This window comes from Schistocerca serialis, chromosome 8 (assembly GCF_023864345.2).
Source record: "Schistocerca serialis cubense isolate TAMUIC-IGC-003099 chromosome 8, iqSchSeri2.2, whole genome shotgun sequence".
Taxonomy (NCBI): domain Eukaryota; kingdom Metazoa; phylum Arthropoda; class Insecta; order Orthoptera; family Acrididae; genus Schistocerca; species Schistocerca serialis.
Genome location: NC_064645.1, coordinates 199,792,028 through 199,812,862, shown reverse-complemented (window position 1 = coordinate 199,812,862; position 20,835 = coordinate 199,792,028). Strand labels below are relative to the sequence as shown.

The following is a 20,835-nucleotide window of genomic DNA, read 5'->3' as shown; positions in this document are numbered from 1 at the left end:
CCTGCTCATGAGAAGAAGTCCGTGGTAACATTACTATATTGCCACAAAGTAGCAGACAAAGAAGTGAGTTTAGTGTTGAGGAACTTGTATATTTTATGAAAAGTTTTGTTGTTTAGAGTTGTGTTTTGCTGCTTAGGTTGTTGCTGCTGAGTGCTAAATAATGTAACATACTGGATTATCTAGTATCTGAGTTATACACAGTTCATTGTATTTGAAAGAGAGGCTCCACCAAAGTGGCGACACTGACGTGATCGTCGCAAATGAAAATATTCTTTTCACGAGAATGACCGACATGACAGTGCAACAACCATGATGGAAGTCAGAGCAAAACAATCTGTAGCCTCATCTATGTCATAACACACAGATACTGACTTCTTCATCAAGATGCATGTTCAGTGTATCATGTGGGGCATGTTAAGTTTCCAGCATTTTGGCTCAGCTACTCAATGACACATGTTGAGAGAGTGTTTTTCAACAGCACAGCATACTTTCAAACAGTAATAAGGACATCATCATCATGGCACATTTAGAAACTGCAATACAGGAGACAGAAGATGTCCTAAACAATTTTGCTAAATCACATTAAAGAAGGCACTTAAGCAACAATATACCTTGTTGCCAGAGCTCAGACTACACAAGGCCTTTTACATATCCCCGTCTCGAGCAAAGCGGGCCATATGTATGTTGGCAGGACCAGATTTGTTGCTGAATAGACATTGTCCATGCTTTGGCTGCACAAGATGCCTGTAGGCATTCACACAGCAATAGTGGCTTATCGTGGTTTGTCACTACGGGAGCTAGTGGAGGAGGCAGACACCATAGCAAATCGTCTGGCAGAAGTTTCCTTATGTGCCACCATCATTAACAAGTGCAATAATGATCAACTATAAGACATACAAAAATGACACAAGTAGTCAACGAGTCATCTGGACCCCATATGGAGGCTCTGATGCAAGAACAAATGATTGAATAGTTGAAGGAACCAATACCACACAGGAATCTAAAGTTATCGGCACAGAAGTGCAAGGCACAACACAGTTAGAAGTGTGCTCCAGAGAAGCAGACAGGGTGCGAGAAATATGACAGATTCGCATCAGAGACTGATATGGATCAGTGGTGCCAGTATTGCAGGCATTTTGGGGGAAGCCGCATGCTGCTGTACTACACCCTGCTGTTACCCAAACATCTTGAGTGGACATTAAAGGATGCTGACTTCTGACACCAGCAGCTTGTGTGTCCACAGAAGAAGGCATAAAGACAGCTGGAAAACACAATGCCAACAGCAGGGCAGAAGTCAGAGATTATGTGTATGAAACTACTTCTCCAGCAAGAGCTCTATGGTGGATTCTGGCTCTCTGGTGACCATCTATCCAAAACAGCTAAATGTTAGGCCTACCACACCAATGCAACATAGACTCACAGCAGCAAATGAGTCGGCCACTGAAAACTGGGCAGTCTTTAGGCATCTCCCTTACACAAGGTGTGAAAGGAACATGGATCATGGCAATTGTGTGGACTATAGAGCACTCATTGGTCAAACAATACTTGACTGATATCTGGTGTCAAACATAATAGACTTTAACAGTGTTATTGCTTAAGCTCAATTGTTTAGCAACAGACTTTAACAGTGCTTTTGCTTAAGCTCAGTTGTTTAGCACAGAGTTGACTGTGCAAAGGAATACTTGCAAATTCTGGTAGCGGTGGGTAATATGCCAAAAACCGTGGTAACAACACCTTTCAGGATTTTTCAGTACAGATTTATGCACATTGGGCTGAGAAACACTACACAGGTGTGGCATTGTTTTATACATGAGGAGGAGGAAGATATTAGTGTTTAACGTCCCGTCGACAACGAGGTCATTAGAGACGGAGCGCAAGCTCGGGTGAGGGAAGGATGGGGAACGAAATCGGTCGTGCCCATTCAAAGGAACCATCCCGGCATTTGCCTGAAGCGATTTAGGGAAATCATGGAAAACCTAAATCAGGATGGCCGGAGACGGGATTGAACCATCGTCCTCCCGAATGCTAACCACCGCGCCACCTCGCTCGGTTTATACATGAGGTATACTGTACTGTTACAGCAGATACAGATACAGATACTCTCGTATTCTCCATAATGGTCCTGATAAATGTGTATTAGGCAAATGAAACTGCACTTCTTAGGATATGTCATCTCTTCGACTGGGCTGGCACCATTGCAAGGACAGGTTGATGCAGTACAGAATATGCCTATGCCGACAACGTACAAGGAATTGCATAGATTTTTAGGAATGGTAAACTATGGACAACACCTTCTGGGGCTGGCAAGGTAGCAGGAACTGTTAACCACAATACTTGTGGGTAAACACACAGCTGGCAATCAGAAAGTGCCTTTGACTATGGCAAGCAAAGCTACATTTCTTGCAGTCTATGTGGCTGTTAAATACTTTTGATCATCAGCAGTAGAAGGCAGGTATTTTATGATCTTTATAGACCACAAAACACGGAGGTCTCTCTTCCAATGTGCCGCAGATCATGGCTTGGCCCGACAGTGCAGACAGCCGAGTATACACAACACAATATACAACCAATGTGCGGTACATTTCTGGCAAAGACATCATTGCTGCAGACTGTCTATCACAGAATTGTGCTAGCCTATGAACAGTCATGGGCAGAGATAGTGGTCAAGCAGCAAGAGGATACAATGGCTGTGATGCAACCCTGCCTGCGGTGGTTTGGTGATACAAGCATTTGGAGTACAGTGACCATACATACTACAGAATTTGGAGATATGGTCTTCCAAGCACTACTGACTCAATCACGTAAATGCTATGGCAAAATTAGTGGCAAGCGAAGTGGTGTGGCCTCGAATACAGAAAGACTGCACAACTTGTGCATGCTCATGCCTCAAGTCACAATTCTGCAAAGTTAGTCAGCAAGCCTTTGCATTAGTTAGACAGTTTCCAATGCCTACGGTAAAATTTTCCCCCTTACATGTGGACATCATGGGACCATAACCATATTTTGATGACCATCGTTATTTGGTTACAGTCAGAAAACGGTTCTTCGGATGGGAAGCTACTCCTGAACCAGACATCTCAGCAGACATGGTGGCGAAGCCATTAGTGAGTGCATAGGTTTTGAGAATTGGTATTCCTCACTCAATTACAATGGTTTGCAGATGACAGTTCTAATCACAGCTTTCTGCACAAATCCTACAGCTGTGCAGCTGCAACCATCTGCATGCTACCTGCTGTCACCCTGAGAGTAACACAATGGTGGAAAAGCTGCATTTACACTAATGGCTACACCAATGTATTCTTCATCTACATGGATGGAAGCATTATGATTGGTACTGCTTGGCCTAGGCATGCAAATAAAGGAGTATCTAAATTGTTCGCCAGCTCAAATGGTGTATGGGGAACAGCTGAGAGTGCCAGGGAAGCTCATACGCCTTACTAGAGTTCAGACCCCAACCCCATAAGTAACACTGTTTGCATGGCATCTCTGCATATATTTGAGATGTTTGTGGGCAAGCCCACCAGTCAGGCCTGGAGAAGGGTGGATTTAGAACCTACATATTGCATCACATATCTGGCTCTGAGACTATACAGCGCACCCCCACTCGCTCCAACCATATACTGCGCCATACAAGATACTTTTGATGCACACAAAATATCTTCAAAGTTGAACAGAATGTTAGACACAAAACAGTCTCCATTGACCAGATAAAGCTGGCATAGCGAGACATGGAGGAACTGGCACAGCATCGCTTTCTCAATTCTACACCAACACACACCAATCTGACAGCACTAAGTGACAGCTTTAAAGGGGAGGGGAGGGGGGGAAGTATGGCAACATTAGTATTTATCCACAAAGCAGCAGACAATGAAGTGAGGGTAATGTCAAGGAACTTGTATATTCTATCAACAGTTTCATTGTTTATTCTTTGGTTTTGTTGTTTAAGTTGTTGCTAGTGAGTGTTAAATAAAGTAATGTACTAGATTATCTAGTGTCTGTGTTATTCAGAGTTTATCATAATTGGAAGAAAGGAGCCACCATAAGTCCAAGAGGAAGAAACATTATATCTGGTGACTGAATAGAAAACTAAGAGGAAAAGTAGGTTAACAAAGAAGAAACAAGAAATCAAGAAATGTAATGTTTCTCTAATTATAGTCTCCAAATCGCAATAGCCAAAAGAAGAACGATCAGAGCCAATGTGTTTCAGGGAAGACTGATAGTAATAACAGCAGAGTGTGCAGAAAATTATCTCACTTTCGCTGCAGCATTGCACTGTTTCATAGAGGTTTTGAGGTCACGAACGCCATAGCTGTCACTGGCTGAAGCTAGCATGGACGCTGCTGCTGTCGGGTTTCGCTGCTAATGAAACAGACGCCGTGACTACAATTGTTATTGTGAGAGAGAATCCTGCAATAGCAGGTTGATGCAGCCAAAATTGCCTCTATGGAAGCAGACCAGATGCCCATGCTAATGACAAGCAAGTGCAAGGTTATTGGGAAAGTGAACAAAGCCAAACATAACGGTGAGTGAATTTGTGTAACTTCATTAATCCAAGAATACCAAGAATGGACAGAAAAATTAAATGTTTCTTTGTTAAAAAAGTTTAATAGCTAAAGTAATGATTTTTATGAAATGAAAGAAATGACATGAGATTTAAACAATGCCAACACAGAATTGCATCTGCAGATATCAAATCACAATAGAAATTTTAATCTTAGAACATACAATTTAAATAAAGAACTAAACAGTAAAATAATAAATTACAGAAATTGTCAGCTGTCTCTGAAGCTTCTAACCAATGTAAAAATGGTGGTGTGACAAAACCTGACGATTGACTAGAAGATCTCATTGCAGAGTCTAGAGCAGAAAAACACAGTTAAAATAATATATTGATGTAATTACTGAACAATTAAACAATTTCAAACTTATGCCCAGAGAAGAACTGGTTAAAAATAACACATTTGAAAGAGGAGTCGACCAATAATTTACAATTACTCTGAAATGAAGACATTATTTTGGATACAGAATAGAACATACTGAGAGTAGTTCCAGGAAATTGCTAGGCTGATGGAAGAGATTGCTAACCATACATATATTAAAAGTACTGAAAGAACTGCTACTAAAGACAATAGCGGTAAGAGACTGTAGAACTCACACTATTGATGTGAGAGGTAAATTAGAGTCACAGAAAACAAGGGAGAATTAAAAGGAAGTATTGTGCCCTTGTCAGGAATGAGAGAAAATGAAAATGAGTGGTGGGATGAATTTCACTTAGAAAGTGGAAGTCATCTATCCAGTAAGTTTCCATGTTTCAAACCTGAAGGGAAAATACATCCTACAGTCTTTTTATGAACATATTCAGCTGCTTTTTCACCAATGTGGAATGATAAAAAGAAAATAGAATTTGTAACAGAGTATCTACGGGTCAAAGCTGGAGAATGTGGAGTCCTTAATGTGCAAGAATTCCAGAATTGGAAACATTTTGAGAGAGAGTCAATTTAAAGAGAAATATTGGTCGAGGGAGAACAGGAAAAACTAACCCTAGAATTATTGGTCCCAATACCTTACAATCTTAAACTCGTGGATTCTGAAAGTATTTTGAATGGAATACGAGAAAATGAGTGGGAAGGAGAGGTCAAGATTCAGTTCAATTTTAAGTTACTTGGAACAATCGGATATCTTTAATAAAGCTCATGAAGAAGAGAAGTGGGGAAAGAATGGTCAGAATTCAAAACGGAAAACTAAATCCAACCAGGGATCAGCAATAAGCAAAAGTAATTTTTATTGTACAGTAAAGGAACAAAAATCTAATGAGATGTCAAGAGGATTCAAATATAAAGGGCAACAAATAACTGGGAAAAGATCTAATGAAGAGAAAACATGTACAAACAGAAATGTGAGAACTGAAGATAACAATACCTCTTTGGAAACCAAGGAAGAGGTGCTCCAAGAGACCATATAGGAAACATATCAAGAGGTACACCAGAGAAATGCAAACTGCAAGTGTCACAAAGAGCTGGCACTGAAGATCATCATGATTAAACCTATTTTTTCTATTTTTCTAAACTTTGCTGATGATTTCAGGTTTGAGTTATAGACAAGGACCTTTATAACCTTTGTATGCCTTTAGCTAATAGTAGTTAAGAAGGTGGGATTCTTACATGGCAGACGCTCTATCCATCTGAGCAGGAGATCCGAGGTTCGAGTCCCGGTCGGGGCATACATTTTCAGCTGTCCCCATCAAGGTATGTCAACAACACCTGTCAGCAGCTGAGTGTTTCAATTAATTATCATTTATTCTAGAGAATCTGCAGGGTCATCAATGGTATCTGTTCTTTTGAGAACAGTTACTATCTTCATATATAGTTAAATGGCTACCCTGCCATTGACCTTTATCTGTGTGAATGTGCACAAGTTGCCTGAACTCTTATGAGAATTGTCACCTTAGTGGGCGCGAGTTATAAGTGGATGGGCAAAGTATCTATTAGGAACATTACATATGTAGATTATGGACAGTTGGGAATGTGGGCCTCATGGGAAGTGTGCAAGGGATAAGTCCCTGCTGTCACGCTATTCATCTGTGTCCTTGGTGGTTCAGATGGATAGAGCATCTGCCATGTAAGTAGGAGATCCCAGGTTCGAGTCCCAGTCGGGGCACACACTTTCAGCTGTCCCATCAAGGTATGTCAATAACACCTATCGGCAGCTGAGGGTTTAAATTAATTATCATTTACTTCCTCACTTTTGTTGGGGATATTAATGGCATCAAAAAATCTCATCATTAATATCCTTTCATCCTGAATTTCAATCTCACTCCCAAACGTGACACTAGTTACAATAAACTACTGTTTAAGCTTACTTGTTAACATCACCTCCTCTTGCACGGACTACGTTGGACAACTGTGGAGAGCCCAAGGGAGCATATGCACAGACAGTCACATCGAGTGCTTTGCAAAAGGCAGCCAACTCCCTCTGCTGGAAGTAGATGTGCAGCTCCACCTGCAGATTGGCTGGCTTGATGCGGGCAGCCTGCCAGATGCGTTTGATTTGGCTAGAGTTGAAGTTTGACAGCCCGATTGAACGAGCTCTGCCGGCATCCACTTGAGCTTCCATTGCCTAGACAATGGCAAAAATTGAACAAAAGTTAGCGGAACAAAGAACGCTAAAGTAATCTATTTCACCTTCATAATATGCTAGCGAACCCGGCAATGGTTCACAATTACTAAATATCTATAAGAATTGGATATATGACCTAATCTTGGGTATCCTCGGCAATTGAGTTAGGATGCAAATTTCAACACCTCATTCCAGCTTTCCTTGCTACAATTGCTTTAATAAATACTACATGATACAAATGAAAAACATCTCAAAAATTCCTTGAGCGATTTGCTTCAAAGTTTTACACAATTCTCTAATAAACATTCAGACAGACATAGGCTATACGTTTTTTAAAGAACTATTTACAGATTTTCTGTTAAAACCAACTGTGTTAAAGAAGATGCTATGCCGTGAAAATTTGCAGTTGTGTTTTCTTTCTTGTAATCAGTTTTACCTATCATAGCAGGGCATTCAAACCATTAGACAAATTGTTTCTCCCAAATATACTGTTTCTCCATATATATAACTTTTAAAAAACTGTATACACAACAATGTGCTGTTTTGTTTTCTTCCTCACAATTAGTGTTAACAGAAAACCCATACCATATGAAAGTTGTATTTATGTCTTATTGGCTTATAATTACAATGTTACTGCACAGCCTGAATTGTCTGAAACTTTGAAATGCTCAGTGTTCGCAGATTAAAACTACTTAAAATAATATCACTCAAGCTACTATCCTCAGAGGTCACCTCACACCACAAGTACCAATGCATTTTTAAAGCACAGCTTTTGCTTTCTCACAGTAGGTTTTAATAGGAAACCTCCACACAGCTTTTGGTTACTCGCAGTAGGTTTTAACAGAAAACCACCTCACAGTTGTTTAAGGAAATATATAGCTTATATCTGGCCAAATGTTTGTAAGAGCAGTGTGCAAAAGTTTGGAGCAAATCAGTCAAGAACTTTCCGTTTTTTTCTGAAAATGTTTCCTCTTTATACGTAGCATACGTTCACCTGAATATTTAATAGAAAATCATGTAAAACTCTGAAGTAAGGCCAAGAACTTTCTGAGATTTTAGTTAAAAATCTTTCCCATTTATATATATTTAAAGGGGAAAAACAATACATAAGCTATAATATATAGCGCTTTTGTGTCCTGTCTCCAAATCAATATGATTTCTTCTGACTCAATTTAGTTAAGTTCCACAAAGTTCAGTCACAAGACTTCAATTATTTCTTGGTTGTATGCAGCTTTTCATTTCATATAGCACAAACAGAATTAGTTCCTTTCAATGAAATCCATTTCAAACCAGACAGCTATGGTCATGTAAAGTGCTCGAAAGCAGGCTGTTCCATGTTGACACTGTGTGCACAACAATACTGGCTAGTGTGTAGGCTATAACTGAGCAAATGCCACTGTAAAAGAAAATTTATCCAAGTAAAGAAAAATACCAACATTTTATTACATTTGTGGAATGACACATTTTTATTATTCAGCTATGACAAAACATTTGGGAAAGATGAGGGAGATTAAGTGATAGATTATGTTCTGTTAGATTTAAAAAAGAGAAAACAATGAATCATTCTTGACTTTAAAAAATACACCTATGTAATAACAAAAATGACAAAATTATACCTAAAGGCACATTCTACAAGTGGTTTCTGATGTGTCGGCAATAATGCTGAAGGCAACACAACAGCATATAGAGATCACGGTATTATAAACACAACAAAATCCTCTCCTTGTCTATTCATACGTCTGTATTAATATAAGGAATAGCTCCTTTGGCAGATTTCATAGTCATGTTTACTGGAGTAACATAATATGACTTTTTCAGAAATTCATTAAAAAGTTTAGAAATTTTAGAACAGTTTTTAAGTTTTGACATTTGTAATAATGAAAAAGAAATTACAACTCAGGATCCACACACCACACTAGAGTTTATCAGCACGAAATATATAGTAGGAAATTCGGAAAAATCTAACACGAGGTTTTGAAAGAATAATATAAAAATCACCTTCATAAAGACAACATTAGAACAAAAATACAACTGATGAAGCTTATCCATTACAGATATTTTAGAACTCATGACTGTTAATTGAATGTAAATACATAAACTGCAACCAGTCACTTTCTTAAATAATTATTTACTATTCCATGAAGTGGTTTCTGAACCTTTTCAGGTACATCTTCAGATGGTTTTTGGAAGTTACATATCTATTTCTAGCATAATGCTGGGTGCTGGTTTGCAACAGTATGGGCAGCTTTTTTCTGTTATTGAACATCTGTCTGCTTCCATTTTGATGGCTAGCTGGTACATCACGTTACTCACTTTTACATAATTGTATGTATTTACACTGTGATAGTGAAGCTTTGCCAGCATCCAGCATGTGCTATACACATGTGATAGCAAAACTTTGCCAGCATCCATCATGTGTTATACACATGTTACATGCATACTGGATGCTGGCAAAGTTTTGCTATCACAATGCAAATGTGCATTTTGTTACAAATAGGTGTGTAACTTCCAAAAACCATATGAAGATTAACCCGAAAAGGTTCAAAAACCAGTTCATTGAATAATAAATAACTATTAAAAAAAGTGACTGGTTGCAGTTTTATGAATTTACAAAAATACAACAAATTACTGAAGAAAGAGAACACATAAAAACTTTCAGGAATTTATGAAGTTTCACACCATGAATACGAGATAAAATATTTAGGCCACATAGACAGAACTTCAAGAACATTCCTACCCAAGTGACAAAAATGTTTTAAGCACACATTTTGAAAAGTAGACTCATAATATAGGCTCTATTAAGAACAGATAATGATCTTACATGTAAAGAAAATAAGTACACTCTTAGACATTTTAGACAAAATAGGATTCTATGTGTCAAAGAGGAAGGAAATAGATAAACTGCTGAAAAAGCAGAACAAGTTCTCTATCAAAGCCTATTTCAATGTATAAGACTAACTGCTCACCTTGCTTTCACCTACCTGGCATCACACATGCATCTCATTCATTTTTATTAATGAACATAAATGCAAGTTATCTTTCTTTTCTGCATTTCTTCAATATACTTGTATACTTAATTATTGCTCCTATTCAACAACTTCCTTGTTTAATGTATCCACATCATCATGTCCTAAACTACTCTCCCCAGCCCACTGGTCTTGAATCCTCATCTTGAAACTATGTATGAAACTTATCTAAGAATTACACTGAGGACATGTGAAGAAAATGTAGAATCCCTGAATATGAATTTTTTTACCCTCAAATTCATCTCTCACTGTACTTCATACTTTAATCAATGTGTCACCGTCAAGCTGAATGTACTGTGTCATGTAAAGCTACATGTAGTGATGCTGCATATTATAAGGGTAAGTCTGTGTAATATTTTTCTTATTTATTTAACAGCAAAAAAGACATCATTTTTCAACATTGTCACCAAGTTTTCAGACCTCTTCATTCCTGCAGACAGTTAACCATTGAATTGCTTTTGATTAGAGATCTGGGCTGTTTCCATTCCATGCTCTGGCATATGCTCACCATTTCAAAATAGTCATTCCATGGATCAATTCCAGTGATGATTCAGTTAAAAAACATTTCACTCTTATTGCCATGGAAGTGCAGTAGTTGCTGACAGATTCTCATATGATTGTTCATCATTGAGTTGGTTTGGCACCCCTCTTGCACAGAATTCATGACAGCAGGATCACAACTAACATGCATCAGCAGTCCCTTGTTGATTATTCAAAATCAGGTCATGAACTTGCTCAATGTTGACATCAGTAGTGAATGTGACTGGAAGTACACCTTTAGATAATAAAAATGAGAAATGGACAGAGGGACAGCCACATTTACTTTGCAAGAGAAAAAAGCAAACTGATGTGACAACGTTGAGACCTACCACGAGACTAAAGACAACTGTGTTATCTAGCTGTTGGCAAGCATCAGGGAAGTCAGAGAGGACCACTATTGATATCTACGAACATTAATGATCTGACAGATATTGTGAGCAGCAAATTGCATCTGTTTGCCGACGACTCTGTAATGTAGGGGAATGTCTCCTCTTTAAGTGACTGTACAAGGATACATGAGGACTTGGACAAAATTTGTAATTAGTGTGATTAATGGCAACTTGCTCTAAATATGGAAAAATTATATTAATTCAGAGGAGTAGGAAAACCAATCCTGTAATGTCTGAACACAATGTTAATAGTGTGCTGCTTGACAGTCATGGAAGGAGTATATAAGATCAGTTGTAGGGACGGTAAATGGTCAACTCCAAATAATTGCGAGAACTCGAGGAATATGCAACTCATCTTAAAGGAGACTGTGTACAGGACACTTGTGTGACCAATTCTTGAGTACTTCTTGAATTTTTGGGTTCCCCTCCAGGTCAGATTAAAGGGAGACATGAAAGCAATTCACCGGCATGTTACTGGATTTGTTACCAGAACATTTCATCAAAATGCTAATATTATGGTAATGTCACATGAATTCAAATGGGAATCTCTCAAGATAAGACGTCTTTTCATGTAACATCATGAGGAAGTTTAGAGAACCGGAATTTGTGACAGACTGTAGAATGATGTTACTGCCACCAACATACATCTTCCTAGAGGACTTTGAAGACAAGATAAAGAGTACTCAGGACTTGTATAAGAGCACATAAACAGTCATTTTCCCCTTGCTCCATTAGCAAGTGGAACAACAAATGGAAATACTGACATTAGCAAGAATTACCCTCTGCCATGCATCATATGGTGGCTTGTGAACTATGTATGTACATAGGTGCTGATGTATATAGATTGTCAACCTCAAGAAATTTAAAATGAAAGTTCAGTTAATTATTGAATTACCTTCTCACACCTCATCATCACATCGAGTACCCTATAGGATAAAAGACAACAAGGCAATTATTCTGCTTAAAGAACAGGTGAGTGGAGCTATAAGATGCTCAGAATTTATTTGAAACTAGTGTGAAACATGTTTACAAATAGTACAAGCTAGGAGAAAGCAACACGTGGTGCCACCCTGGAAGCAGTAAGCCAATAAATTCTGGAGCAGATTTCAAGTCTGTTGTAAGAAATGTAGAAATAGTTCCAGTTGTACTCAAATCAAAATCAAAGTCCAAAGTGTGGTAATCAATGCTACTACAGTGGATAATGGTGTATTTCATGTAGCGTAAGCAAACTGGTTTCCCAGTTGGGCATCTCATTATTTAACTCTCTGGCTGCCCAAATGTTCTTACTACATGATTAGCTGAGCACTGTGTCATTATCATCTAATACAAGGGCTATCCACAAAGTACATTAAGTTTTGGAATTAAAAATAAATAAAGTATTGGAATTTTTTTTATTATATACAGATGAAAGCCACACTTAAATACTACTTTTCTACATAGTTGCCATTTAAATTAAGGCACTTATCACAGCAATGGACGAGCTTGGAAATTCCTTCATCGTAAAATTCGGCTGCCTGCGCCTTCAACCACGTGATTACCTCTTCTTGAAGTTGTGCGTCATCATGAAAACGCTGCATAGCCAACCACTTCTTCATTGCTGGGAATAAGTGGAAGTCGCTCGGTGCCAGGTCGGGACTGTACGGCGGATGAGGAAACAACTCCCACTTAAAAGATTCGAGAACTTCACGAGTGGCATTTGCCGTGTGGGCCCGGGTGTTGTCATGAATCAGCAAGATCTTTGAGCCCAACTTTCCCCTGCGCTTGTTTTGTATTGCTCTTCTGAGGTTGTGCAGAGTTTGGCAATACCTTTGAGAGTTTATTATAGTGCCTCTTTCCAGGAAATCCACAAAAATCACATCTTTTCTGTCTCAAAAGACAGTCGCCATCACCTTCCTTGCCGACATCGTCTGCATGCATTTCTTGGGTTTTTGGGGGGAATTTGTGTGCCCCCACTGCATTGACTGCAATTTTGTCTCGCAGTTCACAGGCTTAGCCCATGTTTCGTCACCAGTAACGATGCTATCGAGTAATGAGTCGCCATCTTTCTCGTAAGCGTCCAAAAACGTTAACGCTGCAGCCATTCGCTGATTTTTGTGAATCTCTGTCAAGATTTTTGGTATCCATCTTGCACAAAACTTGTGGTAACCAAGCTTTTTGGTAATAATTTCGTCCAACAAACTTCGTGAAATTTGTGGAAAACTCATAGAGAGTTCCTTTATTGTGAAACTACGGTTTTCATGGACCACGGCATCGACTTTTTTGACAAGTTCGGCAGTCACTATGCTGGGTCTTCCACTTCGCTCTTCTTCGTGAACGTTAGTTCGGCCATTTTTAAATTTTATGACCCATTGACGCACTCCACCTTCAGTGATTATGTTGTCCCCATACACTTCACAAAGCTGCCGATAGATTCTATCAGTGTACAGTTTTTTGCAGTCAGAAACCTTATTACAGCATGCACTTCACACTTCGCGGCATTTTCAATTAACGCTGACATTTCAAACTGTCACAGTAACTCAACGGAGTACAGCACGAACCTCTCACTAGCACGGCATGATGCCGACTGAGCGGCGGAATGCCATGCCACCAAGATGGCCGCGCTAGCCCCGCCCCTAACGGACACAAACGAAAACGTAATGTACTTTGTGGATAGCCCTCGTATGTCTACCTGCACCAAGCAGCCTTTGTCTGGACTTCTACTTCGACTCTGGCTACAAAAGTGGCCTGCCTGCCCCTGTGCTTTCTGCTTCTGTTGCTCTAAGATTTGTCACAACCAAGGTGAACATTACTGTAGATGTAAAAATTAGTTTCTGACATTAATGGTTGTTACAAATCTGTAGAAATTTACAGATGGCTTTTCCTTCAACAGTTTTTGATGCAATTTTGCTAACCCAACCTGACAGTTGTGTTTTGCTTTCAACTCACATTAGTAGTGCAGTGCTTCTTTACAGCAAGACTCTGATAATTGCCAACATACTGCATATACAGGGGGAAAAAAAGGGAAAACCAGAAGTATAACCCATTACTGTGCCATAGATGATATAGGAACCCTGTTGTCATACAAAAAGGCTTCTAATGTGGCTACGAATAATTGATAATATTCTTCTCGGGTATGCAGCCGGATCATAATGTCTTCATGACACAATATTTCCGTGGTCCATCTGGCCGCCATCTTCAGATGAGTGTGCTGGTGCACGAACTCGCCGGAACTGACTTCCTAGCGCAAGCTGCGGCCCCTATATAGGCCAGCAGAAGACCCACAACGCGTGCGCGAGAAGGTGCCGTAACTGCTCTCTGCGCTAGAGGGCAGTTACGGCACCTTCTCGCGCACGCGTTGCCCTTGAACTCATCAACAGCATCCTGGGGAGTGGATGAGCATGAGGAGATAACTCTTCACCAACAGTCAAAGCACTGAAGCAGCTGAGAAAACAAAGGGTTCGCTCATCTAAGATTTACCTCCTGGCAGGTTCCAATGGTAAATGGCTCAATGTCCATCTAGCGACCCCTTTTGAGGTGACTGATGAATTCCACCTACATATCACTGTCCACCAGTGGGATATCCTCACTACTATTTGGTGGAGACACAATAGCGAGCATCTACGAAAGTAGTTGAAGGGCAATGAAAACACGAACAGATAACAGTGTTGACACACACAGAAAATGGAGATCGGAGGATTTCACACTCTGTAATAGATTGTGCTCTGTGGCTGACCCTCCAACATTGTTCAATGACAGTGCTGGCAAAGGTGCTTCATAACACACCGTTCAAGTGCACAATGTTGAACATGTGGCGTTGCAGCATACAATCTCTACATTTTCCCATATTAACATAATGACATCATCAATTATGATTTCAGTGGCCAAGGGATCACAGAGATTGGAAAGTGGATCAATGGACACATGTTAGCTGGTTGGATGAATCACATTTCTTATTACACCAGGTCAATGGTTGTGTCCAATTACACCACCATCCAAGTGAACGACTGCTTGAATCATGCATGGTCCCGCACAAGCTGGTGGGCAGTAGTATATTATGGAGGTCATTCCCTTGGGCTTCCATGGAGGAAGCGGTAGTAATCAAAGGCATCCTGACTGTTGTGGACCACGTGAAACTTTTGAAATGATCGAGTATTCAATTCAATTCAATTCAATTTTTTATTATCACATAACATGCCTTATACAATCAAAGATTGTAACATAGGTGACTTGTCAGTTTTACACTATATATAAAATAATAATAAAAATAGACAATAGACTAATAATATATATGGTGTAACATCTTCAGAGAGGTATTTTAATTACAATTATAATGCATTGTTGCCATTCATGAAATCTTCTACACTATAGTAACATTTATCTTTCAGATATTTTTCCAGGTCTCTTTTGGTACCTTTTACATTTGGGTCATCCAATCTCTCCATATTTTATTTACAAATTTCATGCCCATAGAGTACGGGGTTTTTTCATATGATTTTAAACAGTGGGTAGGTAACATGTAGCTTGTTCTATATCTAGTATCACATTGATGCAAGAAGAAGTTGCCCTCAAAAAGTTGTGGGTTTCTTTTTGTGAAAGTGAGAGTTTCATAGATGTATATGCTTGGAATGCTCATTAGATCTAGTTTTACAAATAAAGGTTTGCAATGTTGCTTTGGTTTTGCTCCCACCATTGCTCGGATGATTCTTTTTTGTAGTCTAAAAGCTCTAAGTAAATTTGTTTTTTCAGACCCCCCAGAAAATTATACTATACCTAATGACTGAAACAAAATATGCATTATATACAGTTTTTCTTACAGCTAAATCAGTAATACTATACAAGATATTCATAATATATACAAGGCTATTGAGCCGACCCAGTTTGTTGCCCACATGGTGACTCCATAACAGGTTTTTATTGACTAACACGCCGAGGAATTTGACACAGTCTGCAGTCTCTACTTTTTTGTCCATATACCTTATTTCACTTATAGACTGTGCAGATTGTTTTGTGGTAAAATGAACAATTTCTTTTTTTGTAAAATTTAATGTCAAGTTATTGTTTTTGACCCATGCCTCCACTTCCCCAATTGTTTGTTCAATATGACGAATTAGGTCTACCTCAGTTTTACAACACACTACAGCTGTTGAGTCATCTGCATAGAGGATAGTATCAGACTGGACCTGACATGGCATATCATTAATACAATACAGAAAAAGCAGTGGCCCTAATATTGAACCTTGTGGAACACCTAATTGAGTGTTTTTCTGGCCAGAGAGAAATTTCTTGCCATTGATGTTAATAAGTACTCTTTGTTTTCTGTTTGTCAAGTATGATGGCATCCAGCTAAGAGATTTGCCTTGAAAACCATAGCATGCCAATTTTTGGAGAAGCAGGTCATGATTTACTGTGTCGAAGGCTTTGGACAGGTCACAAAAGATGCCTGACACACACATTCTATCATCAAGACATCTGCTGACTTTTGTGACTAATTCATTTATTGCATGGATTGTGCTGCGGCCTTTTCTGAAACCATATTGCTGTTAGATGAATTGCGATTTTCAATCTGATCACATGCAGCTCTTTCAAATATTTTTGAGAAAATTGGTAACAGTGAGATTGGCCTATAGTTGCCCAATTCATCTTGTTTGCCTTTTTTATGTACGGGCCGAACTTCTGCATATTTTACTCGATCTGGGAAACATCGCTCATCAAAAGATTGGTTGATTATGAAAGAGAGTGGATATGCAATACTGTGGCGGACTATTTTAATTATTTCAGTGGGGACCTCATCTCACCCCACAGATTTTGAATTTTTTAGGGACATTATGATTTTGATGACATCTGAGATGGAAACGTGAGAAACCTTAAAACATGGGCAATTGCTATATGTCATATTGGGCTTTGTTTTTGGTGGTGAACAGTCACCAAATTTGTTACACTTTATGAAAAAGTCATTGAATGATTCACAAATGGCACTGGGTTCTGTAACAGCTCTACCATTTATCACTATTTTAGAAGGGCATTTTCTCTCTGCCTCACTGCCAACTTCGCTTCTTATAACAGACCCAAAGGCTTTTGATTTGTTTTTTGCATTTGAAATGAAGTTATTATTCACAGTGATGCTGAGGGTATTAGATTAGGAAATGAGACACTTAAAGTAGTAAAGGAGTTTTGCTATTTGGGGAGCAAAATAACTGATGATGGACGAAGTAGAGAGGATATAAAATGTAGACTGGCAATGGCAAGGAAAGCGTTTCTGAAGAAGAGAAATTTGTTAACATCGAGTATAGATTTAAGTGTCAGGAAGTTATTTCTGAAAGTATTTGTATGGAGTGTAGCCATGTATGGAAGTGAAACATGGACGGTAAATACTTTGGACAAGAAGAGAATAGAAGCTTTTGAAATGTGGTGCTACAGAAGAATGCTGAAGATTAGATGGGTAGATCACATAACTAATGATGAAGTATTGAATAGGATTGGGGAGAAGAGAAGTTTGTGGCACAACTTGACCAGAAGAAGGGATCGGTTGGTAGGACATGTTCTGAGGCATCAAGGGATCACCAATTTAGTATTGGAGGGCAGCGTGGCGGGTAAAAATCATAGGGGGAGACCAAGAGATGAATACACTAAGCAGATTCAGAAGGATGTAGGTTGCAGTAGGTACTGGGAGATGAAGAAGCTTGCACAGGATAGAGTAGCATGGAGAGCTGCATCAAACCAGTCTCAGGACTGAAGACCACAACAACAACAACATTCACAGTACGTTATGCTAGTTTAACTATTTTGTCAAATGTTTTTTTGTATGTGCTTACATACTGAAGAAATTGAGGGCTTTGATTTACTTTTGCCTCCATATGCAGTTTCCTCTTAGTAGCACTAGACACTCTAATTCCTTTTGTTACCCAGGATCTACTTTTTTGGGACCTGGTCCTCACTGTTACAAAAGGGAAGCATTCACTGATTATACCCAAGAATTCAGTTAAAAAGTTATTGTAATTGTCACTTGTGGAAGTGTGTTTGCTGACTGTCCACTTGGTTTGGCTTAGTTTTTTGCAAAATACTTCCACATTTTCTTGACTGAAATTCCTACATCTTTTTGTTGTGCAGACTGAATTTTGCTTCGGTAGTGATACAAATAGTGCTTTATGGTCTGATACTCCTAAGAAACTTTTCTTTTACATAATAATTATAACTACTTACAATATTGTCAATACATGTTGCAGAGGCTGCTGTAATTCTTGTATACTGATCAAAATTGAGATTTAGCCCATTTGTGGCTACCAGGTTCTTTAAGTGTGAAGAAAATTTGTCATCAGTCCTTACATCTATGTTGAAGTCAGCACATATAACCACTTTCTTGTACAGTTTCTCACATTTTAATTTATGTAGCAATGTATCAAACTTATCTAAAAATACAGAGCTTATATGGTACACAGGGGTGCGATATATGCTGCTAATTAGTATGTTATACTCTTTAAGTTCTATACAACAACTTTCAAATGTACCTTCTTCATTCAGATGGCTAAAATTCTGTCTGATTTCATAGTCTACCATGGAATGAACTAGTATGCAAGGCGCTCCATACCCATTGGTCCTACAAAAGCTGGTAGCAAGTTTATAACCTGCAAGTTTATTTAGGAGACTGATGTTTTCAGATTTTAGCCAATGTTCATTAAGGCATATTACTTTCACAGACTGTTTCACACTTTCTAACAAAATTTCTATGTCATAAAGCTTCCTGATCATTCCTTCAGATAGACCTCTGATGTTTAAGTGCATAACGAAATTACTACTGCATATATTATTAGGTAGAGGGTCTTTAAAACTAATTTGACTATAAATTAATGGAACGTCCACCTGAGTGTTGACTGCTTGTTCTGGATTCGTTCTATTGGGCCAAATTTAGAAAGAACTGGACCCCATTCATCAGTTTCCCTGTGTGTGAGCATCTGGATGATGAGTAGGTACAGTTTTCTTGGCGATAATTTCAGTCTCTGCTTTATGTTCTGAGGCTCGTTCTGGCACCGTCTCATCTTCTGGACGTGATGTTCCTGTTTGAGCTGGCGCTGTAGCTGCGATTTTGAAATTGTTTTGCCGTTTATCCATTTCCTTGGTCGAAACTGGTTGCATAGCAATTGGTTTTCTTGCAACGTCGTCATCTTTTTGTATTAATTTTGCTAGCATTTTGCCCACATATGACTTGCCAGTGTTATTATAATGTAGTCCATGTTTCGTAAACAAATCTCTTGCATCTGGAAGATCAAAAAACGTTACACTTTGTTGGGACTTGCATATTTTGTAGAACTGTCTGTTTACTTTTGCAAGCTCCAGATTTACGATGGAATTGTCTTGCAAGTATCAAGTAATGTAGTTTTTAAACACTGGGTCGCATGTTTACTCTCATTTCTGTATACATCATTACTTCCACCCATGATTATGATGGCATCATTCTTAGATAGTTCATTAAGTGAGTTGCTGCTCTTAATTATCTCAGTCAAAGGTGCACTGAGTTTCGTCATACCTGTTGCCGTGAATAACGTACTGTATTCATTTATTTTTTCAGCAATTTTCTTGGCGTGGCTATCACCAAGTACAACAACTCATCGTTTGATGTTCACTGGTTTATTTTTTGTATTAAATGTTTTCTTGACTGTACACTCGATTGGAAGTTTCGTCACTAATTTTTGTTCGTCATTGTTCGTTGTCTTATCACAGTCTTCGTCTAGTGCTGTGAATTTATTTGATAGTGGTATCACCAGAACTGTACTCACTGTCTGTTTCTTTGTTTTTTTCGGCACACACCATGTTTTTTGTGCAGAACGACGGTTAACAACACTGTTTTGTGCTAGACGATGATCTCGCTCTATCTCTTTGTATTTCGTTTCCGGTTCTTTATATTTCTGCCGAAGTTCTTCATATTTCGTATTTATAGTCATTAAATCATCTGTAAGCACACTTATTATTTTTTCTTTTGATTTTATCTTGTCCATTACCTCGTTTTTTGTGACACTCACAACACACTGACGGCATGTCCAGTCATGTTCATCTTTTATATATTTTAGATTCACTTTAACACATTTGTCGTGATACAACAACCTGCGCTGGATGCATAGGATACCTCTCTTTACCTTTTTTACGCAGATTTTACACACATCACTATCACTTTTTAAGGAAACTGAGACATCGTTACAGAACAAAGTTTCATTTGGCGCTATCTTGAACCTTAGGTGGTGTTGTGATATTTAGTCAAACTAATTTGTTGCCATATTAAGGTGGTCCTGATGAGTGCTTGTCTTCCACTGGGCGCTGTTTTATATGCCCCTTCCCCTCCTCCCTGTTGTAAATTATCAGCCCTTGGTGACTGGGCATGGCTCTGCTGGTGAGGTGGTCGGAGAAGAGCACTGGTTGGATCCGAGCCATGGACCTCAATCTGTATACCGCCACTACTGAGATCACATTGCTGCTGGACTGGAGATGCTCCTAAATGGTGTGACCTCAACTCTTCAGTTGGCGTGGTGTGAATGCCAGACTGCCTTATTTAGTTGCAAACCACTGCTAGTAAGTATTGGTTCATCATATAATCGGATCTCTACAAATTCCTTTTAAAATGTCGTCCCCAATTTGGCCAGTTTTAACAACTTTGTGTCATTGTAACTATCAAGAATGCATACTGAAAAATAATGCCTCCAAATTTTTTATTCTGTTCTTAATATTGGCTGAGATATTAAATGTCATGCATATTACTGGGGCGACTTTCCCATTTCACTGATGCAAGTTGCAATACC

General features: G+C 38.8%; 1 protein-coding gene across 1 annotated transcript in view; it reads right to left on the bottom strand.

The window, feature by feature from the left end:
• The window catches only part of LOC126416414 (1,5-anhydro-D-fructose reductase-like), a 121,332-nt gene that overhangs the window by 35,424 nt on the left and 65,073 nt on the right, over positions 1–20,835 (bottom strand). The window contains exon 5 of the mRNA XM_050084132.1: positions 6,860–7,116. Within this exon, the coding sequence (XP_049940089.1) occupies positions 6,860–7,116 (257 nt within the window). The remainder of the gene's footprint in view (positions 1–6,859; positions 7,117–20,835) is intronic.